A 26,963-nucleotide genomic window follows, 5' to 3' on the forward strand; every position below is an offset into this window, starting at 1 on the left:
AATATTTCTTTTCAAGTCATTGAAGATGTGTAATCTAGTATATTTGCTTGGTGACTGAGCTGTACTTATATTGTAGACTGTAGAGATAGAATTTATGTAAGAATAGAAAAATAGATTTAAGGCAGTATGTGATCAAACCAGGGTTCCTCTTGACTTGTGCTCTCACTAACCACAAACACTTTTATTTATCAAGATGTGTAGTTGTTGCTTAATCTTATATCAAGCCTGACCAGGAAGAACTATGATCAAAATTATTCTAGACATGACCATTTTCTGCCTCTATATCCATTGCATGTTTTCTTGAAGAAAGGTAGGATGTTATCTGTAAAAGATTTGTTTGCAATTTGTAGCAGATCAAGCAATCACATAGGGGCTCTCACTGGCTCAGTCAACACGTGTAGATTACACGACATAGCCATGTATTTCTTCTACTGTAATACGCCTGTCCCTCTATCATACTTTAACTTCTTATAACTTGGCATGAAGCCAATATTACACCCCCACTCTCTCAGTTAAGGGGTCATGTCTTGTGAGTAACTTAATGACCTTAGCTGTGCTGATGCCATGTAAAAAGCATACTCTGTGAAATGGTTGGCATTAGGAAAGGCATCCAGTCATAGATACTATGCCAAATCAGACATTGGATCTTAATGAAGTCCTTTAGCTCAACAGCCCCTGTCAAACTGTCCAAGATATGCCAGCATGGAAAATGGACATTAAAAGATGATGATGATAAGTTCATTATTTTGATTCTTCTAACTTCTCATGACATGAACCCCAGCTACCAAGTGGCGTAGGTTGTGTAGAAGAATGTGGTGTCCTTTGAAAATCGAGGCCAATTTTCATCATATTTAGCTCTTCATCTGCATCACAAACCTAATTATTGTTTTTTTCATTACCATCTCACCATTATGACACCACCACCACTGCTGACACTACCACCATTATTGTCATTGCTGTTATCATTGTCATCATCATCATCATCATCGCCATTACTACCACCATCTTCATAATCATCATCATCATCTATATTTCTATCTGGGTTATGCATGAATGAAATTTCCAGTTTTTCTAATTTGAGCCAACAAGATCTTGTCTCATTGAGTCAAATTTAAAAGAAAGAAATTCATCTATTTTATTTGTAGGACATTCTGTCTGATTTTCGTGCTCGAGGTGGACGTATTAAAACAACCCAGTCTGGGAGCTGCTATCATGATGAATGCAAGGAGGTGGCTAAAAAGACAAGCAATGGAGAAATAAAAAATGATATTAACTATGTATCATTCTATTATGATCAGAAGGTGAGTTATGGATTTTATAGATTTGTTTATAGATTTTATAAATTGTTTATAAAAGATATTTCATGGTATGAATTTTATTGATCTGCTGAAGGTTGTCTAGTAAGCAGATGTTTCATGGGAAATAGTAAGTAAGTTATATTACCTTGGTGATACTATTAGTATTGAAGGCAGGCTACCAGACTAATTTAATCACAGTGGTAGCACTGTAGATAAATATTGGAGATATAATATATAAGCCAGACTTTATGAATGATGTGTGAGAAATGTGATATGTGATGCTGAAAAAAATGGATGAAAACTGTGTTGTTGTTTATAGATTCTGTCCATGATAAATAAAACTTCAGGAATACTTTTAACAATGGTTCAATTTGGATTCTCTTCTAGTTGATAAATCAATGTAGCTGTGACATGTTACTCTAACCATTATAAATAGTGCATATCATGCAGCTCAGATTCGAACATCACAAAACTAATATGCAAATGAAGTAATATGCAAATGATGCATACAGAAGAGAGGAATGTCATAAATAATGTGAAAGGAATGAATGTTGAGGAGAATATGAGAATCATATGAATAATATAACATTGTTGTTTTGGTGAGCAGTTATATATACCGAGGGGTCTTTCCAGTCTAGGGATCTTTGTCTTGCAAAGTGTATTGGGTGTTGGTGCCATGCAAAAAAATCTCCCAGTACACTCTGTAAAATGGCTGGCATTAGAAAGAGCATCCACCAACCGAAACCATGCCAAAGCAGATAATAGAGCTTGGTACAGTCCTAGAAAACCATCCAACTTATGTCAGTATGGGAAACATGTTAAATGATGGTGATGGTGATTGTGTGTGTGTGTTCTATTTTGGCCCCTTCTTTCATATTTTAACTCCTAATCCCATAGCATAAAATCATCTCCCTCTCTACTGCATCCCAACTCAGTCAAAAAGGATCTTCGTCTTGCAGGCTGCATGATGACCTCACTAGTAGTGATGATTGATATTAGGAAGAGTCCATTAGTGGACACTTGGCTATGAAAAGCCTTGTGTATATGAGTTGTAGGTAGTTTGGTAAAAGTCACTTTAGTGAATAGATGGTAGTTCTTGTGTGAGCTCAACCACAACTTTACTTCTTTGGGTTACGGTTATTGATTTGGTCTCTGTTCTGTATAGCAGCTGCTATCTGAGGTATTTGCTGCAAATGTAAAGATCTACAGTGAATAGAGCAAAAGGAAGGTATAATCGATCCGATAGAGAATGATAACTTGGAGAGATATTGAATACAAGTAAGTTAAGGAAATGACTGGCTATGAAAACCATTGGCTACAGTATGTCTAAGAACTGGCAACAATAATGTGTACATTTAATGCAGACAGGTTATACATTTAGCTATGGATTGCTGTGTCATTGGTGCTGTACCTGTAACATCTTCGTAACCATACACGCATGAGTCAGGTAGAATTCAATGTGGTAGATTTTCTACACCTGGATGTTCTTACCGTCACCAACTATCATCTGTTTTCAAGTTAATACTTCTCCTGGTCCTTCAATCATGAACAGATATCTCAATGACCGAACATGTTTTCATGGAAGGTTGCAAAGAAATGATACCATTTTTGTGTGAACGGTGATTTTATTTACAATCAATGCACAATATTTTTACTATGAGACTACAAACAAAGACTCTCTCTCTCTCACACACACACACATACATACACACACACACACACACACACACACACACACACACACACACACACACACACACACACACACACACAGAGTCCTGCCTCCCTCTTCACTTTTCATCCTTTCCCTCAATCTTTCGTATGTGTTACTAACTGTCTAGACCCAACAGCAAGTGCCACCCTAATCCTTCCTCTCTGAGTGCCATCACACCTGAACATGTTTGTTCCTTAGCTCAACCATTAACTCTGAACATTGACAGTATTAACTTTATCCAATTAATCCCTATAATACAATATTTATTGATTTGTTTCCCAAACCAATCTAAGTTTCTGTTTTCATTCTCTGTTTTCAGCGTGACTGTTTAGATCTTTATAGCCACCAACATCTGTCTGTTTTGTTCAGCAGTTTCTCCAGCAACTCCTCAAATGCTCCTAATCCATGTGTTAATCCTTGGTAAATGTTATCATTTTATATTACTTACAACTGAGTCAGAGGTTAAAATATTGCTGCATTTATTATTTTTTTCTTTCAGTACTTCAAGTTGTTTCATTCTTTGTTCTTTCAGGTTGAATTATGCTTTGTTAACTTTGTTGCATACGGGCAAATGCATTCACACACACACACACACGCACACACACACACACCACACACACACACACTAGTCTAAAAGCAGGTGCAACACCAGCACCACCAACACCACAACTTATTTTGAAAAAACATCTATAAAATGGAAATAAGTGAGAGATCCTGGTGAAATATTTTATTAATGTATAGTTACATTCAATGGATGACAATTAACTCAGCAACTGAGCAAAACTGTGAAAAGTCTGAGGAAAACTCTGAATCTTAGACTCATTGAAATATCCGCCTTTGGCCTTGATCACTGCGGAGCATACTCTGGGCATTCTTTCGAGCAATGAAAGCAAATATTCACTGGTAATATTTTACCACTCCTCTTGTAAGAGTGTCCAGAGGGTTTCTGCACTACTTGGTTGTTGCTTTTTGACTCTGCAGTCCAATTCATCCCACACAATTTCAATGGGATTGCAATCGGAGGATTGGGTTGGTCATTCCATTACAGTAAACTTTTTCCACCCATTTTCTATTGTAAATAGTTTTTGCATAGCTTAGAAGTCTGTTTAGGATTGTTATCTTGCATCGGCACGAAATTATCACTGATCAGCCTCGTCCCAGATGGAATGGCATGACACTGGAGGATAGAGTGATACCAATTTTGGTTTGATATTCTTGTTACTCAATGAATGTCCTCAACACTATTCCCTGCAAAACACACCCCGACCATCACACTTCCCTCACCATGCTTTGCAGTCGGAACTATACACTCAGGAATCAGCTGTTCACCAATTCTTCACCTCACATAAACTCTACGCTGGGATCCGAAGATTTCAAACTTTGATTCATCATTCTAGTAGAGGACTACTAGATCATGTGCTGTGATTTCATTTGCTGTCAGGTGCCTATTTCGAAGACTGGTAATTCTGCTGGACTTATCCTGTGATTTAGAAGTTACTTTTGGATGACCTGACTCAGCCCTGTCATTATTTTATCCTGTTTCACTATACCTTACAATGGTGGAGTGGATGGCAGTGTAGGAAACTTGATCTTAAAAACTATAGCCTTCATTATGTAATAATAAACTACTGGTTTTGCCCCTATTTAGGTTGATTTTTAGGAATTTCACTAATTTTACTTATTTTAAATAACTGAACCTGAAAGAAACAGTAACACATTTAACACAGTCATTAAATGATGTTATCTCAACCGCCAGCACATAAGCAGTGGAAATAATCCAAATGTATTACAATGTTGCTAAAATGCTTTTGACCACATTCCCAAATAAGCTTGCTATCAAGAAATCTGATTATTTGCATATAAAACTAAATAGTGTTATTCCATATTGAATAAACCCCAAATTTTATGCAATCTGTTATTCCATATTTTTATACAAAAAGATCATCTAAATCAATGACATTGAATTAAAAGTTCCACTTCAAACCAAATTTTTGTAGGTGAGCTTGAACTTTTGGATACTAGTGTATATATTTTAAATGTACAGAAAATGAAAGACAGAGACAGGTGAAGGAATAGCAAGCAGGTGTATTAGTTTGATGCTGGGAAAAATGGAAAAGTCTTTGACATCTCAAGACTACACTCTTTGACAGAAAGTGGTGAGAGGAAAAAGAAAATGGAGAAAGAAAAAAGATGGAGAGAGGAAAAAAAAACATTTCAGGATTCCACGTACTGAGAGAACATAAATAGCATAGTGTTACAGAACTTTTTTATACTTACACCACACCTGGAACCACCCACAGAGTCAGATCTATGGTTTAAATTGAATTTGGTACTTACACATCTGCAATGTCCTACCCATACTTTATACCTTTATTGTTGTTTATCTTATTGTTGTTCATGTGAAATAGCCATTTCTAGCATTTTACGTGTTGATGTGCCTAGGTTTCATTGAATTTGATGAGGCAGGTTTTCTATGGCCAGATGCCCTTCCTGTTGCCGACACTCACCTGCTTCAAAGCAGGGATTGGAAATGAACACTATCACTTGTACGATACTCATTTACATGATGTCAACACAATGCTACACACATACATACATACATATATACAGTAGGCATCTCATAGTTTCTATCTACCAGATCTACTCACAAGACTTTGATCAGCCCTGGGCTATAGTAGAAAACACTTGCCCAAGGTGCCACACAATGGAACTTTGGGCAAGTGTATTCTTGAAAGCAAGACCTCATGGTTGGGAAGCAGGCTTTCAACCACATAGCCATGTCTGTGAATATTTTTTAAAGAATTTGTAAAGCAGAAAAATATCAAATATTTATATATGTCTGTACTGCTGAAATTTGTTTTCAGAGACTCAGTACTACCCAGTACTGCAAATGATTTCATTGTGATTTCTTATTTTGAAATTTAGGATTGTGACAATGGAATTTTACGGCAAGAATGATGTGACTCTTGGAGGTTTTCTTGAGCGATTTTGCTTCAGGTGAGTTAGTATTTTAATATTTTCTTGTCTTATTTATGATAGTCATTGTGCAGTAGAAAAGAAGCTTCTTCAATACTTATTGTCAGAAGTTGTTTCTATTCTCAGGTGTAGTTAATTTAATTTTGTTTTATATGGATTTTCCTGTTACTTTCATGGTTTTGGGGAATGCCAATTCTCAGTATTTCTTCTCAAGGCTAATTAGGATAACTCTCTGACACTGGAGACGTCTACTGAGCCAAAAAGGGAGCTTATCCATGGTTGCCTCACTTACATGAATAGTTGCTGAATCTCCTTCAGGTCACATCCTACTATCTTGAAAGAAGGCACATGGAAGGTAATGCAATCCTAGATACACCGTAGAAAAACTACAAAACAAAAAATACAATGGTCATAACCAGGGTACTTTTTGATCATGAATCCAAGTTGGCCTGGGGCTAAACAACAAATGCCAGACAGTTAGATACTTTATTTATCATAAATGTGTGTGATAAATTATTTATTTCATACTTAACACAAGGTCAAGTGTTCACTGAAGAATGAACCAGTATATTACTGGTATTTATTATCTCAACTACAGAAGGGTTATCTTTTTATCTTTTTCATGTTTGAGTGTTTAGTCAAACAAATCACCCTAGTACTTTTTTTTTATAAGCCTGATACTTATTGTCCGGAACTGCTTAGATACAGGGTCATAAACAAACCAACACCAGTTTTCAAGTGGTAGTGGGGAACAAACATGACCCCTCCCCCCACACACACATATGTATGTTATATATACAGTAGGTATCTCATAGATTTTATCTACCAGATCTACTCACAAGGCTTTGATCAGCCCTGGGCTATAGTAGAAGACACTTGCCCAAGGTTCAACTTTTTGCCTAGGGTGAGCCCACAGCAATATCATATCTTCTCCACTACGATTCCCTAAAACTTGAGAACTACACAACCGATTTCATTCAAATTTTACACATGCCTTACTTAGGGTCCATGTAGTTTCATGGGCAAAAAAAAATGTTCAATTTCTTACCTAGAGCGAGCCCATAGCAATATCATATCTTCTCCACTATTTCAGTATTATGTGTTAAAAGTGAAACAAAAACATTTCTCTATTTTATGTCAGATACTTTCACTTTAGCAATAAAATAATAATAACAATTGAATTATATGTAGTAAGTAATAATTAAAATCAAACTAAAGTATAATATAATCGTAACATAAAAAAAAAGTAAAAATAGCAATTGGTATAAAATTGCATCCATGACTTGAACTTGAATCAGTGGTTTCACATGAATGGGAATAAATAAAAAATAAAATTAGCGTGCAGAAATGGAATAGTCCAGATGGAGGTGTGCACGGCTTTTACATTAGATTATTTGCTAATTAGCTAGCATTAAGTATCTATATGAAATTTGGCTGTATGTAATGTCTGTTTTCTCGAAAGATGCTTCTACTGAGTACCTGATATTATGCTGTCAGAGTCAGACGTTATTTTTGTGTGAAAGAGTGAAAAAAGTGAAAAATTGTAGAAAGAGACGAAACAGGATCGAATCGCGCGAGGCGCTTGTCGCTGCGTGTCGTTACTTTTTATAGAAGGAGCGTTGACCCTCAGTCATGGAGACTTACGCGAGGGTCACCGCAACGAAGAATGGCGCATCACTTGTTGTCTAAAAAGTATACAATGTAGAGAAAAAAGAAGATTTGAACACATGGAGGAAAGCACCTTCGAAAGTGTCTTGGTGCGACTATGAAAGATATCTAATCAGAGGCGGTAAATTCGCCACAATAGAAACAAGGTTCGAGTCAAAGGAGCGTGCAAGGGAGTACTTGACTCGAACTTGCAAAGTGGAAATATTTTATTTTTACCTTTATATCTGGGACATAGGACGTCCCGGAAACAAATTTAAAATGCCCCCCACCCCCCACCAGAAGTAGAGGTAGGCTGGATTGTAGCACACTTCTATACAAGAGGAAGGACAAGATACAATTGATCGAAATTACAAGAGACGGGCTAACAATTCCAGTCTGTTATATATTTTGAGTACTGTTATCACTAGCGATATCAAGATATAACTTTGTATTTTGCATTTTATGTGTAGATATATATATATATACATATATATATATATATAGATGTACATGTAATATGTACACATACTAGCAGTATAACCCGGCCTTGCCCGGGATTAAGTTGCGATTATTAAGCTAATCAAGTTCTTTATTTCAAACCAAACTAAGTAATATCGACGTCAAATTTGGGCAAAATCCGTTGAAATTGGTTATATTATATATCTATATATAATATAATATAAATATATATGGGCAACAGACACGAACACACATGTATGTATGTACACCTATTGCATGTTTTGTGCATGCATACATGTTCATAAACAGAAATGAATGGAAAAATGTTAAATTTGTAGATTAACACTCTCACGATTTTCACTAAGAAAAATAATCGGTTTTTTTTAGCGTGGAATCAACTACTAATATGCAACAAAACCCTTTTTGTGGTCTGTGAATCGGAGTGGGTGTGGTGGAAGCCCCGGAAATTGTACCCATTTATATTGTGTAATTCACTGACAAGTTGCTACTCACCTCTTTGTTTCTTTGTTGTTAAATAGATGGATTGTCAACAAAATACTTTTTTACTCGGTGTAAAATAAAAACAAAACTCTTTCGCACCCAAAGTAATGTGAGTGAGAGAGAGGGGGAAGAAAGATGAACGATTTAAAATAAATAAATGATTTAAAATAAATATATTGTAATTGTTGTGTGAGAAAGTATATATACTATGATTATAACTATAATGTATATACTATGATGTCTTTCAAAAGAAAATTTTCGAAAAATTGTTGGTAAAAATTTTTGGGTAAAATTTTCAGTGAAAATTTTCGAAAAATTTTTGGGTAAAATTTTCGGCAAAAATTTTCGAAAAATATTGTGATCTCTGTCGGCACCCTCTTTGATCTCTGTCGGCACCCTCTTTGATCTCTTTCGGCATGCTCTTTGATCTCTGTCGGTAGGCTCTTTGACCTCTGTTGGCGCCCTCTTTGATTTCTGTCGGCGCCCTCTTTGATTTCTGTCGGCACGCTCTTTGATCTTAGTCGGCACCCTCTATGATCTCTTTCGGGACCGTCTTTGATCTCTGTCGGCACTCCTCTTTAATTTCTGTCGGCTCGCTCTTTGATCTCTGTCGGCATCCTCTTTGATCTCTGTCGGCACCCTCTTTGATATCTGTCGGCACCCTCTTTGATATCTGTCGGCACCCTCTTTGATCTCTATCGGCACCCACTTCGATCTCTGTCAGCACCCTCTTTGAACTCTGTCGGCAACCTCTTTGATCTCTGTCAGCACCCTCTTTGAACTCTGTCGGCAACCTCTTTGATCTCTGTCGGCACCCTCTATGATCTCTGTCGGCACCATCTTTGATCTCTGTCGACACACCCTTTGATATCTTTCGGCATGCTCTTTGATCTCTGTCGGCAGGCTCTTTGACCTCTGTCGGCGCCCTCTTTGATCTATGTCAATACGCTCTTTGATCTCTGTCAGCACTCTCTTTGAACTCTTTCGGCACCGTCTTTGATCTCTGTCGGCACACTCTTTGATTTCTATCGGCACGCTCTTTGATCTTAGTCGACACCCTCTATGATCTCTGTCGGCACTCCTCTTTAATTTCTGTCGGCTCGCTCTTTGATCTCTGCCGGCATCCTCTTTGATATCTATCGGCACCCTCTTTGATCGCTGTCGGCCCCATCTTTGATCTCTGTCGGCACCGTCTTTGATCTCTGTCGGCACCCTCTTTGATCGCTGTCGGCCCCATCTTTGATCTCTGTCGGCACTCTTCTTTGATCTATATCGGCACCCTCATTGATCTCTGTCGGCACCATCTCTGTTCTCTGTCGACACCCTCTTTGATATCTTTCGGCATGCTCTTTGATCTCTGTCGGCAGGCTCTTTGATCTATGACAGCATCTTCTTTGAACTCTTTCGGCACGCACTTTGATCTCTGTCGGCACCCTCTTTGATCTCTGTCGACACCATCTTTGATCTCGGTCGGCACTCCTCTTTAACTTATGTCGGCTCGCTCTTTGATCTCTGTCGGCACCCTCTTTGATATCTGTCGTTACCCTCTTTGATCTATATCGGCACGCTCTTTGATCTCTGTCGGCACCATCTTTGATCTCTGTCGGCACCTTCTTTGATCTCTTTCGGCACGCTCTTTGATCTCTGTCGGCACCATCTTTGATCTATGTCGGCACCTTCTTTGATCTCTTTCGGCACAGTCTTTGATCTCTGTCGACACCCTCTTTGATCTCTTTCGGCATGCTCTTTGATCTCTGTCGGCAGGCTATTTGAACTGTCGGCGTCCTCATTGATCTCTGTCGGCACGCACTTTGATCTTTGTGGGCACGCTCTTTGATCTATGTCGGCACCCTCTTTGATCTCTGTCGGCACCCTCTTTGATCTCTGTCGACACCATCTTTGATCTCTGTCGGCACTCCTCTTTAACTTATGTAGGCTCGCTCTTTGATCTCTGTCGGCATCCTCTTTGATCTCTGTCGGCACCCTCTTTGATATCTGTCGTTACCCTATTCGATCTATATCGGCACGCTCTTTGATCTCTGTCGGCACCATCTTTGATCTCTGTCGGCACCTTCTTTGATCTCTTTCGGCACAGTCTTTGATCTCTGTCGGCACCCTCTTTGATATCTGTCGACACCATCTTTGATCTCTGTCGGCACTCCTCTTTAACTTATGTCGGATCGCTCTTTGATTTCTGTCGGCATCCTCTTTGATCTCTGTCGGCACCCTCTTTGATATCTTTGATCTATATCGGCACGCTCTTTGATCTTTGTCGGCACCATCTTTGATCTCTGTCGGCACCTTTGATCTCTTTCGGCACGCTCTTTGATCTCTGTCGGCACCATCTTTGATCTCTCTTGGCACCTTCTTTGATCTCTTTCGGCACAGTCTTTGATCTCTGTCGACACCCTCTTTGATCTCTTTCGGCATCGTCTTTCATCTCTGTCGGCATGCTCTTTGATCTATGTCGGCACCCTCCTTGATCTCTTTCGGCACCCTCCTTGATCTCTTTCGGCACCATCTTTGATCTCTGTCGGCACCTTCTTTGATCTCTTTCGGCACAGTCTTTGATCTCTGTCGACACCCTCTTTGATCTCTGTCGGCATGCTCTTTGATCTCTTTCTGCATGCTCTTTGATCTCTGTCGGCTGGCTATTTGAACTGTCGGCGTCCTCTTTGATCTCTGTCGGCACGCACTTTGATCTTTGTCGGCACGCTCTTTGATATCTGTCAGCACCCTCTTTGATCTCTGTCGGCACCCTCTTTGATCTCTGTCGGCACCCTCTTTGATCTCTTTCGTGACCATCTTTGTCAGCACGCTCTTTGATCTCTGTCAACACTCCTCTTTGATCTCTTTCGGACCGTCTTTGATCTCTGTCGGCACTCCTCTTATTTCTGTCGGTTCGCTCTTTGATCTCTGTCGGCACCATCTTTGATATCTGTCGACTCCCTCTTTGATCTCTGTCGGCATCCTCCTTTGATCTCTGTCTGCAGCTTCTTTGAACTCTTTCGGCACCGACTTTGATCTCTTTCGGCATGCTTTTTGATCTCTGTCGACAGGCTCTGTCGGCGCCCTCTTTGATCTATGTCGGCAGGCTCTTTGACCTCTGTCGGCAGGCTCTTTGACCTCTGTCGGCACCCTCTTTAATCTCTGTCAACACTCCTCTTTGATCTCTTTCAGGAACCTCTTTGATCTCTGTCGGCACGCTCTTTGATCTCTGTCGGTACCGTCTTTGATCTCTGTCAGCAGGCTCTTTGATCTCTCTCGGCACCCTATTTGATCTCTTTCGGCACGCATTTTGATCTCTGTCGGCAGGCTCTTTGACCTCTGTTGGGGCCTTCTTTGGTCTCTGTCGGCACCCTCTTTGATCTCTGTCGGCACCCACTTTGATCTCTGTCAACACTCCTCTTTGATCTCTTTCGTGACCATCTTTGATCTTTGTCGGCACGCTCTTTCATCTCTGTCAACACTCCTCTTTGATCTCTTTCGGACCATCTTTGATATTTGTCGGCATGCTCTTAAAATTTTCGGTGAAAATTTTCGAAAAATTATTGGCGAAAATTTTTGAAAAATTTTTGGGGAAAGTTTTGGGGGAAAATTTTCGAAAAATTTTTGAGTAAAATTTTCGGGAAAAATTTTCGAAAAATTTTTGGGGAAAATTTTTGCAAAATCTTTTGGTAAAATTTTCTGTGAAAATTTTCGAAAAAATGTGTGAAAATTTTTGAAAAGTTTTTGGGTAAAATTTTCGGTGAATATTTTGGAAAAATTTTTGGGTAAAATTTTCAGTGAAAATTCTGGAAAAATTTTTGGTGAAAATTTTCGAAAAATTTTTTGATAAAAGTTTCGGTGAAAATTTTTGAAAAATTTTTGGTTGAAATTTTCGAAAATTTCTTTGGAAAAATTTTTCGAAGAATTCTTAGGGAAAATTTTCGAAAAATTTTTGGTGAAAATTTTCGAGAAATTTTTGGGTAAAATTTTCTGTGAAAATTTTGGAAAAATTTTTGGGTAAAATTTTCGAAAAATTTTTTGATAAAAGTTTCGGTGAAAATTTTTGAAAAATTTTTGGTTGAAATTTTCGAAAATTTCTTTGGAAAAATTTTTCGAAGAATTCTTAGGGAAAATTTTCGAAAAATTTTTGGTGAAAATTTTCGAGAAATTTTTGGGTAAAATTTTCTGTGAAAATTTTGGAAAAATTTTTGGGTAAAATTTTCGGTAAAGTTTTTGGTAAAAGTTTCGGTGAAAATTTTTGAAAAATTTTTGGTTGAAATTTTCGAAAAATTCTTTGGAAAAATTTTTAGAAAAATTCTTAGGGAAAATTTTCGAAAAATTTTTGGTGAAAATTTTCTGTGAAAACTTTAGAAAAATTTTTGGGTAAAATTTTCGGTGAAAATTTTTGAAAAATTTTTGGGTAAAATTTTCGAAAAATGTTTTGGTAAAATTTTCGAAAAATTTTTGGGTAAAATTTTCGGTGAAAATTTTTGGATAAAATTTTCCGTGAAAACTTTCGAAAAATTTTTGGGCAAGTGTCTTCTTGAAAGCAAGACTGGAAAGCAGGCTTCTCAACCACATAGCCATGTCTTTGAATATTTTGTAAAGAATTTCTAAAGCAGAAAAATATCAAATAATTTATGGAATTCTAAATAAATGCCAGTTGATCCTCCCCCACTTTAATATATAACCTTGCTCTCATAACACATTAGGGAAACTATTGTACATTAGGCATATAATAGGTTTGATAGAAAGTTATATGAAGTACAGGTGAATGGCAACAGGACAACTGCTTCCTACCCTCACTGCAACAATGATGATGATGATAAAGACCCTAATGATTATAACAATGAGTGTGAAGATGGTGATTATGACATTGAGAATGTTTGGAATCATGATAGCAATGACACTGCGGATGGTACCAACAAAGATAACGAGGATAGCAGTTATGGTGATGATGGAAAAAGCAAGAGATGAAGCTAAATTAAAAATAAGCTAAATTTAAAATAAAGATGTTTGCACTCTAGAAATGTTTATTGTAAAAGTTGTTATGGATGTTTCCATCAATTAAACATTTTTTTAAAATTTTCTTTTTGTTTAGAGAGTCTTATGTTTGCCCATCAAAGTCCTGTGACACTCCAATGGTCGATCACGTGAGACGCTTTGTACATGAGAATAGTTGTATCACAGTGGATCTTCGCAAGCTTGACCGCATCATTCCTGGAGCTGAAAAGAATATTTTCATGTGGAGTCGGTGTCGCAAATGCAAACAGGTAATGCACTGTGATTTCTTATACCTTTTCTTTTTTAACTACACAGACATACTCCATTAAGAATATCATCTGTAATAAGATAGATAATTTCATCATATTTAAATATCTCTATAGAAGTTGTTTGAACAGATGTATTCATAGTTGACTTTCCAGGTCTGAAAGACATTATATAACTTGGATGTACATCATACATCTTACCACCCCTTTTTTATTTTAGATCATGTCCAAGGAGCTATTCTCCCACCTTACCGGTAACATTTTACCAAAACTCTAGACTCACTGGTTCATTATTTCATTTATCATTATGTTAGTACCATTAAGTAAGGTAGACTCACTTGATGTCTCTGACTTTCTTTCTCTTGTCTACTTTCAGTATTTCACCACATCTGTCCTACCCATGCATGCATGGAAGATGGACGTTAAACAATGATGATGATCTAGAATTCCCCTTAGATTTGTTGGGGATTCTAGATGTGGCGAAATACTGAAAGTAGACAGGAGAAAGTACTACTGTCTTAAAAGAGAAGGAAGTGCTCCTGTTTTAAAAGGGAAAAAAAGCATTCATTAATGTACTCCTAGAACACTAAAGGGAAGACTGTCTTGCTGGGATATACCTTTTGTCATTGATTTGCTCAACCATGACTAATCTAGAGTTAAATAACAACAAAAGCTAATTATACTTTAGAAACCATTTTTCTCAGTCCATTCACTAGTAGTTTCTGTATTTGTTTGGATTGTAATTATGGAAATGAATGAGTTCACCAAAGCATAAGCTGTTATGGCACCAATGAAAGTGACCAGTGAATGTTAATATGGAGATTACTTCTATATACTCTTTTGCTAGTTTCAGGTGTCTGGCACTGGCCAGGCTTGCTGTATGACTATAAAAATACATACAAAAATGATATTGTACTACTTCTAGGAAATACATGTAATGAGATTGTAGTCAAATCGGATGTGTATTTAATGAATTAAGTGCAGTACCTAACCTTCCCAGAATAAATACATTCTTCTTCTGTGCAATAGAGACCATGTAGTGAACTTTGCACTCTCACTATGACTTCATTCTTTCAGGTTACCCCATTAGGGCGTATGACAATGGACACTTGGAACATGTCTTTCTCTAAATACTTAGAATTGAGATTTCATGGAAGTATGTACAAAAGGCGAGTTAGTGCTGAACCTTGCAATCATTCTTTACATCATGACCACTGTCAATATTTTGGATACAAGGACATTGTAGCATATTTCAAGTGAGTACATATTAACTGAAAAATTTACAAATCTACAAGTAGGTACTGAAAAGTTCCTGGCTTTGGGTAAAAGAAAATACCCTCTCAAATTCATATACTTATTGCAGCGGTCCTTCAGTTTTTCTAAGCTCTATAAAAGAACTAAGAAGGCTGGGACCTCCAACCAAGCCCTTTGTGATACCCTTAAAGCCAGGAACTTTTCAGCACCCCGTCATATATACAACACTATATACTAAATAAAATCACACTAATCTAACATTGTTATATTGGTTTCCTCTATTTCAGATACAGCACCGTTTCACTTTGTGAGGTTGCTCTGCCCTCTATTGTTGTTGAATATCATCATCAGCCTTGTTTTCCTGCAGAACTTAACAGAAGAGCTGTCAGTCTTAGTCACAAGTAAGTTACAGGTTATTGTTTCTTTGTGAGTTTCTCATAAAGATTTTTCTGTGAGTTGCTAATAGTAACATTTTCAACCACTCACATTAATATTTCGCTTATGAGCCAGTAAAAAAGGTAGATGGTTGGGTAGGCTTATTCAACCTGTGTAAAAATACTATACACATATATTTATGCTTGCGTGTGTGTGTCACATTTATCCACTACCACTGCTCGACATTTGGTGTTGGTGTGTTTATATCCCCATAACTTAGCGTTTCAGTAGAAAAGACTAATAGAATAAGTAAAGGCTTATCAATTTGGCAAAAATTCTTGTAGGCTGTGCCCCAGCATGGCTGCAGTCTAATGACTGAAACAAGTAAAAGATAAAGGATATATATATATATAATATATATATATATATAATTTTAAATTTAAAATAAGGGTGAGAAATTAGATATTAATTTAATTAACATCGATTTCACACCAGTGGTCTAGCATAAAAAAACTGAAGGTTCAGTAAAACTGTATTATATATGTATTAGAGGAAACCACAATGTGGACACCCATATGCTAGAAATAGATCCACTACGGTCTCACCACCAAGAAATGTTCTCAAGTAAAATTTAGCAAAACAACCAAAACGTAATCGAGCAAGACAAAAGAAAAAGCAATAAAAATATGGATTATTCATATACATGTTTCACTATTAACAAATTATGCAATCTTACTTACGTAATTGTCCGTAGATCATCAGTACGACCGTCCAAGGTGACTATAATTTGTAGGACTGCATACTAAGACGTCCACACAGAGTCAGACTTGTAAAACTGTCCTACCCATTACACTTGTGGCTACTATTTTAAATGTCCTCCTTTTGGCGCACTAAATTACCAGAAAAATTGATGCTGCAGATAATACTTTACTACAGCAGCCTTTGCCGGTTAGAGAACTTATTAATTTAATTTTAAATTTAAAATAAGGGTGAGAAATTAGATATTAATTTAATTAACATCGATTGCACACCAGTGGTCTAGCATAAAAAAACTGAAGGTTCAGTAAAACTGTATTATATATATATATATATTAGAGGGAAACCACTATGTGGACGCCCATATGCTAGAAATAGGTCCGCTACGGTCTCACCACGATTACATATCGGATCTATTTCTAGCATATGGGTGTCCACATAGTGGTTTCCCTCTAATACATATGTGTGTGTGTATATATATATATATGTGTGTATATATGTATATATATATATATATATATATATATATATATATATATATATATATATACACATATATATATATACACACACACACACATATAGGGAGAGAGAGAGGGGGCTTCATTCATTGTTCACCGTAAGTATTTGTTGAACACACTAATGTTTTCATACAATAAGGTCATATGTATACATGAACACACAAATATAGAATGATTTGTATTTGTAAAGTATATTTTAATCTTACGATTATTTTAATTCAGTTTTCTGTCTCTCTACAGAGGTATGGATTTATACAATGCTATATGGGAGCAAACTATCAAACTGCAAAATGATTACTCCTTACAACAGAACCAGTCAAAGATACTCACAGACTATCTGGCTTTCCAGAAGGTGAATTCTGTTTATATTTCCACTCTGTTCTACTTTTGTATAATTTTACTATAAAAAAATCTAACTTGAAATAAATTTTTTGCAGTTTCTTTGAAAATATTATTATTCTTCTGTAGAGGTTTTGGTATGTTGACGTGACTTCCCAGCCTGTTTTTGAATTCCACTTAGCACTATTTCCCTTATATTACTAAGTGGGAAAGCCATGAATGTCAGCTTTCCAATTCTCTTATCTTCTAAATGAATATTACTGAGTATTATGTCTGTATAAAACAAGCATTATAAACATTCTTGTAAGTGTTTTTAAAGTAATAAGTGATAGACTCAGTAGAATAGTCTTTTCTACTCTAGGTACAAGGCCCGAAAATTTTGAGGAGGAGGCCAGTCAACTGGTACTTAATTTATTGACCCCGAAAGGATGAAGGGCAAAGTCGACCTTGGCGGAATTTGAATTCAGAATGTAGATAGATGAAATACCGCTGAGCATTTCACCTGGTCTGCTAACGTTTCTGCCAGCTCGATGCTTTACTCAGTAGAACATTAACAGAATTGATGGCATGAATATCACATAGGCATATCATATGCATCCCAATTTCAGCAGCACATTATCATCATCATCATTTAATGTCTGTTTTCCATGCTGGCATGGGTTGGATGGTTTGACTGGAGTCAGCCAGAGTGCTGCACCAGACCTCAATTGTGTTTCAGCATGGTTTCTACAGCTTGATGCCCTTCCTAATGCCAACCACTTTACAGTGTACTGTATGCTTTCTATGTGGCACCTGCACAAGTGCTTCTGTGTCTGTTTTGGCAGGGTTTTTATGGATGGATGCCATTCTTAACATCAGCCACACAGCAGAGTGGACTGAGTGCTTTTTATGTGGCACAAGCACAGGCAAGGTCAGTGTGTGTGAGTGTATATGTATGTGTGTGTGTGTATAAAAGAAAAAGAAGAAAATGGCGAAAATGACATATAGACATCAATTTATTGAAACAAATCCAATTTCAAACAATATCAAACTCACAGAACCTACAATTGTTTCCCTGTCCAATCAGTTAATTCTAATTAGAAAAATTAAATCAAAGATTCATATTGAATATAGTGAATTGAGCATTTCGTCAGGGTCAGAACTTGATAGAAAAAGGAACCACATCCCAATGGGTTGGTATATCATTAGTAGACTCAGCATTCAATTCAGATACTTGTGCACTTGTGCATTCTAATGTATTTAAAAAAAAAACATTACTTGTGTATATGCAACCTTGTTTTAGTTTATTCGTGCATGTGTGTGTGGTTAATGTGTTGAAAAACAAAGGAGGTGTTAGGTTGCCTAAACAATAATTTGATATGGTCAATTGTAATTAAAAACATTTTTTCCTAATTTTTAATTATTACTTGTGAGAGTACGGAAATATCAGCAAAGTTTTTTAATCACTTACAAATTATATTGTAAGTCACCTAGTTATAACCTCTAGTATTAATAATTAAATACTAATTTTTTAATTTTTATAATTTAAAACATAAATCATAGTTACTTTAACCATGTACCACATGACCATGATGAAATTCAGTCTGTTTTTGTGCACAATATATTTTTTTATTATAATATCTACTAAGAATTATTTTCTAAGCCTCTTGGCTATAGTTGTTGGTATTAACAATTAAATACTAATTTATCTAATATAATTTAAATCATAAATACATCCTTTGTCTACTGCACACCACATGATGACAATGTCCACCATTCACTACAGCTGTTACACCACGTCATCGAGACCTGTGCACAATACACTTTTTTTTACTACAACAATGAGAAAAAGACACAGACGACCACAACTGAGAAACACATCAACATTAATATAATCAAAATTAATAGCATGTATTATACACATACCCACACAAAAAAGTTTTGAGTTCATTAAAGCATGAAATCTAAATCCAATTTCACATACATGACCCAGGGTGATTTTTTTTTTTTTTTTTTTTTTTGAGGTATCTTTTCAGAAAAAAGTGCATCTTATATGCCATTGAATATGGTAGTACATTGCTTTACTTTCTGTGTTCAAATTTCACCAAGGTTAACTTTATTTTTCTTTCTTCAAAGTTTGATAAAATAAGCCCAGTCTGTTATTGAATAAGATTAAGTCAATTATAAATTAATTATCGCCCTCCTCCAAAAAATATTTACAATTGTCGTAAATCACTATTATTATTGATTTTGTTTTTCTGTCATGAATTATAGAGTGAGAGGGCTTCCCTGAATAAACATGCTGATGAAATCCACCAGAAACTGCAGTTATTAGAGTCATTGAGTAAAAAAAACAGTGAGGGAAAATTTGAAAATGAAGGTAAGGCCATTTTTTTGTGTTGCTTTTACAGTTTTGTAGCATGAGTAAAGTTATTAAAAATCTGAGTAACCTTTTTAAGACTAGTAACTCAACATTGACAGCTAGTTTGCATCTTTGCAGCTTTAGATGACCTAAAGAGCTGTGGCTGTTGGGTAGGTTTCAGTGACAACAATTTCATGAAAATCTTTTTTATGCTTTCTCTTTGACAGAAGTTTGTTTTTCCTTGAGCAATCAAATCGCAGACAGTCTGACAAGTTTAACACAGATGGTTGCAGAAGCAGTGGTAAACTGGAATGCAAAGTAAGAATTTGTTTGAATTTTCTTAAGTTCATTCAGCTTTCTTAAGTATATGAAATGGCAGTGGATTGGATTGGATTGCCCATTTTCAGCCCACTGCAGGACAAAAGCCTCAACATATTCTCACCACCCAGCCATTGTCTGATATGTATACTGTGTATTTGATCTTGAGATCATACTGGTTTGATGAGCCTACTCAGCATAGGTTGGCAGAGGGGTGCAGTGTTTTTTATACTCATACCTAGGAATAGTTAAGTCAGTTACATAGTCCCCAGTGTTTAACTAGTACTTACTTTTTTGACCCTGAAAGGATGAACTACAAAGTCGGTCTCAGTGGAATTTGAACTCAGAATGTAAGGACTGATGAAATATCCACTAAGCATTTCACTCAGCATGATAACAATTCTACTAGCTCACTACCCGACAAAATGGCATAAGTACTGACATTGTGCAGCAGAAAAATATAACATAAAGTCAAAAACAACAAGGCCAATAGGTGAACTCTGTTCTTGCTCAGTCAGCACCATCATCATCATCGTTTAACGTCTGCTTTCCCTGCTGGCATGGGTCGGACGGTTTGACTGAGGACTAGCAAGCCAGAGGGCTGCTCCAGGCCCCAATCTGATCTGACAAGGTTTCTACAGCTGGATTCCCTTCCTAATGCCAACCACTCTGAGAGTGTAGTGGGTGCTTTTTACATGCCACCGGCATGTGGGCCAGTCAGGCGGTACTGGCATCAGCCATGCTTAAATGGTGCCTTTTACGTGCCACCAGAATGGGAGCCAGTCAGGCAGCACTGGCAACAACCACACTTGAATAGTGCTTTTTATGTGCCACCAGCATGGGACCAGTCAGGTGGTACTTGCATTGACCATGTTTATATGGTGCATTTTATGTGCCACCGGCACAGGAGCCATGTCTTAGCCCAAACTCTCTAAAGCAATTTTTTCTCTCAAACATTTGGATGATGAGTTTATGATAAAGTTTAATCCAAATCAGTTTGTGAAATGAATATATTCCTGGCAAGAGTATATTTCTCTGATTTAGCTCACAAACTCTTTACTTGCTTAGAACCCTTAAGTTTAAACATAGAGTTGATAACCTCTCCTGTCTTTGAATTCAGATTTGTCTAGATTTTGTAATAATATGTTTACCTCATTAGTAGGAGTTTATATCCCAAATGCTTAACTTGAATATATTTCACAGTTCTATACATTAATGTTATTAATAGTGCTATAATTAACAATACAAATAATAATTTAAACTGTTTCTTTGAAGAATTCAAGATTTTCTGGTGCAAAAGAAAGAGAAGTCCAAAACACAAAGCCCTGCTGTGAAGGAACATCAGTCATCTTTAGATGTGGTAAGTGTTATTTCATCCCATTTTACAAATCTAATAAAATCAATCTGTAATAAAAATATTATGGAGATTCAAATATGTAAACTAAAAAACTCCACTAATAACTGGAATATCATCACTTCAAATCCTCAAACAGCCATAATGTTGTTTCCGTAGGCAAGTTTTATTACTGTGACTCAATCAAACTCTCTCTCTCTCTCTCTCTCACACACACACACACACACAAATACCTACCTTGTAACTGCTAGAGTAAGAAGTAACTGCTAGAATAAGAATAGCTTGGGCAAAGTTCAGAGAGCTCTTACCTCTGCTGGTGACAAAAGGCCTCTCGCACAGAGTGAAAGGCAGACTGTATGATGCGTGTGTACGAACAGCCATGCTACATGGCAGTGAAACATGGGCCGTGACTGCTGAGGATATGCGTAAGCTCGCAAGAAATGAAGCCAGTATGCTCCGATGGATGTGTAATGTCAGTACTCACACTCGGCAGAGTGTAAGTACCTTGAGAGAAAAGCTGGACCTAAGAAGCATCAGTTGTGGTGTGCAAGAGAGACGTTTGCGCTGGTATGGTCATGTGGCGAGAATGGATGAAGATAGTTGTGTGAAAAAGTGCCACACCCTAGCGGTTGAGGGAACCTGTGGAAGAGGCAGACCCAGGAAAACCTGGGACGAGGTGGTGAAGCACGACCTTCGAACTTTAGGTCACTGAGGAAATGACTAGAGACCGAGTCCTCTGGAAGTGTGCTGTGCGCGAGAAGACCCGGCAGGACAAGTGAGTCCATAACCCGTGGCCTTCTACATGGGATGGAGCCAGCCTACGTATGCATACCTTCCCTTCTTGGGACACAAAACTCTACTTGTGAAGACCCGTTGAGGCAAGTGAGGATCAGAATCGAAATCGATCAATGGAAATTGCAGATGTGTTACCAGTGCCGGTGGCATGTAAGAGAACCTTCCGTTTCGTGACCGTTGCCAGCACCGCCCCGTTTCATGTCCGTTGCCAGCCTCGCCTGGCCCTCGTGCCGGTGGCACATAAAAAGCACCATCCGTTCGTGGCCGTTTGCCAGCTCTGTCTGGCACCTGTGCGGGTGGCACGTAAAAAGCACCCACTACACTCACGGAGTGGTTGGCGTTAGGAAGGGCATCCAGCCGTAGAAACACTGCCAGATTTGACTGGGCCTGATGAAGCCTTCTGGCTTCACAGACCCCAGTAGAACTGTCCAACCCATGCTAGCATGGAAAACGGACGCTAAACGACGATGATGATGATGATGATGAAGCAGATGTATGATCAAATTTAATCAAGCCATAACCATTTTTTTTTTTTTTTGTTTTTGCAAGAAAATAGCATATCTGAACTACATTATCCAATATGTGTGTTTTTAAGATGGCAGGGTGTGGTTTTGGAAAGAATTGACAGCTACTTCTCATTGGTACTTGTCTTTTGTAAATGTCAAAATGTTGTAGAAACATGCTGTCTTAAAAATCGATTGTAAATGTCTTATAAATATATAGGCATAGGAGTGGCTGTGTGGTAAGTAGCTTGCTTACGAACCACATGGTTCTGGGTTCAGTCCCACTGCATGGCACCTTGGGCAAGTGTCTTGTACTATAGCCTTGGGTCAACCAAAGCCTTGTGAGTGGATTTGCTAGATGGAAACTGAAAGAAGCCCATTGTATACATGTGTGTATATATATATATGTTGGCGATTTTTTTCCTCCGTCTTCCCTTCTCTGGATCTTTCCCTCTCCTATGTTTCCGACGAAGAGCTTCGCTCGAAACGTTAAACCCTCCTTCTTTCCTGAGCATCCAATAATACTATATTTGTTCCACGTCCTCGCGTTGTTGTGTTTTTTTGTGTTTTCTTGTTTGGATTAACTTTATATGTATATGTGTGTGTATGTGTTTGTGCATCTGTGTTTGTCCCCCCAACATCGCTTGACAACCGATGCTGGTGTGTTTACATCCCTGTAACTTAGCAGTTTGGCAAAAGAGACTGATAGAATAAGTACTAGGCTTACAAAGAGTAAGTCCTAGGGTCAGTTTGCTTGACTAAAGGTGGTGCTCCAGCATGGGCGCAGTCAAATGACTGAAACAAGTAAAAGAGTAAAAGAGTGTATATGCAGCTTAGTAGATTCAATGCACTGCTACTATCCTTCTAATGTAGCCAGACATCTGTCTGTTAGAACATATTCCAACAGTATATGCCACAATCTCTATAAGTTATATATGATGCTGCATGACAGAAATGGTATAGCATCTCACAAAATGCTTTGTGGTTTCATCCCTTTATATTCTGAGTTGAAATCCCATGCAACAAGTTGACTTTGCTTTTCTTCCTTTTGAGTGTGTTAAAATAAGTACTTGGGTCAATGTGTCTGACCAGACTCTTAAAGACAATGACTGAAACTAGTAAAATGATACATATACTATTTTATTAGTTCATCATTTCTATTTTATCAGAATATATTTAATGATTTAGTTGTGAATGTCTGAACACAAAAAGCAGCATTAAACAAGAACCCACCACTACAGGTTCCTGAGACTCACATTTAGAGTGCTGATAGAGTTTTTCTCTCTTGGACTAGAAGAGTGCTTCCCTTTCCATTAGTAATATCTCCCAGCCAAAGACATCAAGAAACCATCTATTATCTTGATCTGACTGTTTCACTGAATGGCTTAAATAATAAATTTGCTTCAGGAGATTTCTACTTATTAACTTTTCTAACTCATTATAACAAGTGGCTATAGATGTCCCTTCTCTTGCAGAATGAAAACTGGAAAAAAATGGTGACCACTTATCACTTTCCAAAGTGCTAATCCATTTTTCTAAATAGGATTACATAGCTAACATAGGATTACATTTTAGTGAAACTAAGGCCATGTGGGAAGCATGTTATTCAAGCATCAAACCTTCATCCATTTCTACAAATGTCTCAGGCTGGGACTTCTTTCCTGGGGAATATATTCATAGTACAGGAACCTTCTGAATAAGGCTACTGATCCCTTCTATAAAAAGTGAGAATCTGTTGGTTGGCACACAGCCATGACACTTATTAAGAAAATTACATAATACACTGTAGATCATGAAATTATATAATTCTATGTACAAAATATATTTGGATATTAACTGTTGTGAAGCTGAATAAAACCTAATTAATTAACTTACTAAACTGGTATAGTCTTCCTTAGCCCATTAACATTCATATTACTTCGTCAAATGTAATGCTTATTTATTCACATTGTTTTTAATTAATCATGCATTATCTCCAAAACTTTGATGTTGTGATTGTTTATTTTTAAAATAACATTGTATGGTAGGTGTGAGAGGCTAGATCTGTTTGAACATAAAACAGATTAAATATTTGGCCCAGAAATGGCTTTTTTAAATACTAATGGGTTAATGGTAGAACTCTAACATTGTTTTAGTGTAATTCTAGAGATATATTTTGGTATAGAGTTAATTGGAACATTTATTGTATAAATACTACTGACCTTTGTTTATTTATCTGTTGTGTTGTTTACTTTCTGTGGTTTAAATAACATAAGCAGGTTCAGCATAATATGAGGTTGATGTTTCTTGCAGGTGGACAATTATCCAGCATCTGTCCAATCATTTGCAGAGGGTAGTTACAATTCAACTTTGTCAAACAGTCCTCATCACACACCACAGGTTGAAGCACCTGACATCTACGTTGAAGAGGAATCAGCTGATTCTCAGGCTTCCAGTGGTACTACTATATCAGCCGGTACGTACACTTCGTTTCTTTTCATGTATATATAGTAGGCGTAGGAGTGGCTGTGTGGTAAGTAGCTTGCTTATGAACCACATGAGGTTTCCTTGTTGGATCAAGTGGCTCCCTTAAATGATAGCTTTATATAAAGTTGCTCTGTGTCTCATCACTCAACATATATTTCAGATGTAAAATGTTTTCTAAAAAATATCTCCTGTACACCTATTTATAGTTGGAGCCTTTTTTGTTTTTCCAGCATCTTCGTCGCCTTTACCAATTCCACAAGATGATAAAGATATCTCTGTTAACACTGAAGTAGATATTTCTGACAGAACTTCAGGTATAGTTTGTTGATTTCATTATTGCACCTACAATAAATTGTATTTATATTCAGTTTATTGTCCTCGGTATTTATTTATCAACTGGTACACTGACTTTCCTCTTTAGAACTACCTTTAGTTCCCTTTCTGTCTTTTAATTCCTCGCATATTTTACCAACCTACAACTTTTTATAAATATCATTAACCACATCAATGTCTAACTATAACACAAGACCTTAAATCTATACTGAAGTTATATAGACAATTGAATCAGTCTTAGTACGTTACTTCTACTTGTTTTATAGATCAGAGAAGGACTACACTAACAAACGATTCTTTGCATATTTGCTTGACCTAGACAAATATAGCAGAGACCTCCCCTGAAAGAAAGATATAATGATCTTGGCTGTGATGCCTTTGTTCATAGATTTTCTTTCAAACAAGGTTGACTTAGTGCAAACAATAATAACTACATAAGGATGGCAACCAAAGCCAATATAGGCAGGATTTGAACTCAGAATATAGATATACATAATCAAATACTGCAAGATATTTTGTCTAGCTGTCGAATGCTTTTGATATCACTCCACCACTCTAATAACATTTACCAAATTAACATTTCTTGTAGGTGCAGGCATGGTTGTGTGGTTAAGAAGTTTGCTTCCCAACCACATGGTTTTTAGTTCTGTCTCACCTGCATAGTATCTTAGGAAAGTGTCTTCTATTGTAGCCCTAGGCCAACCAAAGCTTTGCTCATGGATTTGGTTGACAAAAACTGAAAAAAGCCCATTGTGTGTGCATGTGTCTCTGTTGCTTTGTATTATCATAGTATAGCTGTTGTAAATGAATGCCATTCATTTCCAATATTCTCAAAAACATGTCTAGCCAAGGGGAAATCTTACCTTGCTTGGAAACAGGTATGGGTTGGTGACAGAAAGGGCAACCATAGAAAATCTGCTTCAATAAATTTTGCTTCATCTATGCAAGCATGATAAAACGGATGTTAAGTGATGATGTTGATGACATCTCATATGTTACTAATCTTGGAAGGTCCCTTTAGACTGACTGCTTTCTTCCTTAAAAAAAATCATTTGAAGCAAAGCAAAAATCACTAATCTTAAATGATATTCCTCCAATGAAGTAATCTCTGAATGAAAAGCTAGTTATACAACATATATCTGTGGGGATTGTGATAGTGTATGGTAATGAAACAAGGCAGAATATCTGTAACAATTAAAGAACACGGTGAGTTGAATCTGTTTGATGAACAATGTTTATTTGCAAAATTGGTTGTTGTTCAGCTCCAAATTGCCTCTGACTGAGAGCTATGATCAGGAATATTCTAATTAGGACCATCCTGTCTGCTTGTTTCACAGACATGCTGTACTTTGGGCAAAAGTTTTCAATTTTTATTTTTCAAGCTTGTAAGATGTTGTCTGAGAGTGATTTGGTTACCATATCTAGTAGATCAAATAACTACACATAGGCTCCTACATTGTGGAATTGCTTGGATGCATATGAGTTACGAAAGTGACTGGGCAAAACTGCATTCTTCAAAACTTCCATGCTTCCTGAGATTTTCCAACACTACACCTGATTTTCTCCCCTCCATACACACGCAAACATGTATCTGACTCATACACTGTTCACTTTTCAAACATTTGCACATTACTGCATATGCTTTATACGCACTCTTGACAAGTTGTGGTGCACCTGAGCACTGTGTACAATAATTTCATTATTATATTATTATTAAAAACAGTGGCAAATGGATGCAAGGGAGACAACCACACT

At 37.1% G+C, this 26,963-nt stretch overlaps 1 protein-coding gene across 4 annotated transcripts in view; it reads left to right on the forward strand.

The window, feature by feature from the left end:
• LOC115214903 (1-phosphatidylinositol 3-phosphate 5-kinase) overlaps nucleotides 1–26,963 on the forward strand; it is a 126,738-nt gene that overhangs the window by 68,324 nt on the left and 31,451 nt on the right. For all 4 annotated transcript variants that reach the window (XM_029783959.2, XM_029783960.2, XM_036505661.1 and 1 more), the window contains 12 exons: nucleotides 1,146–1,301; nucleotides 3,332–3,432; nucleotides 5,938–6,009; nucleotides 13,685–13,856; nucleotides 14,931–15,109; nucleotides 15,395–15,508; nucleotides 17,000–17,111; nucleotides 19,352–19,457; nucleotides 19,667–19,757; nucleotides 21,033–21,117; nucleotides 24,702–24,864; nucleotides 25,106–25,189. In XM_029783959.2, coding sequence (XP_029639819.1) covers nucleotides 1,146–1,301; nucleotides 3,332–3,432; nucleotides 5,938–6,009; nucleotides 13,685–13,856; nucleotides 14,931–15,109; nucleotides 15,395–15,508; nucleotides 17,000–17,111; nucleotides 19,352–19,457; nucleotides 19,667–19,757; nucleotides 21,033–21,117; nucleotides 24,702–24,864; nucleotides 25,106–25,189 — 1,435 coding nt within the window. The remainder of the gene's footprint in view (nucleotides 1–1,145; nucleotides 1,302–3,331; nucleotides 3,433–5,937; nucleotides 6,010–13,684; nucleotides 13,857–14,930; nucleotides 15,110–15,394; nucleotides 15,509–16,999; nucleotides 17,112–19,351; nucleotides 19,458–19,666; nucleotides 19,758–21,032; nucleotides 21,118–24,701; nucleotides 24,865–25,105; nucleotides 25,190–26,963) is intronic.

This window comes from Octopus sinensis, linkage group LG8 (genome assembly GCF_006345805.1).
Source record: "Octopus sinensis linkage group LG8, ASM634580v1, whole genome shotgun sequence".
In the NCBI taxonomy this organism is placed as follows: domain Eukaryota; kingdom Metazoa; phylum Mollusca; class Cephalopoda; order Octopoda; family Octopodidae; genus Octopus; species Octopus sinensis.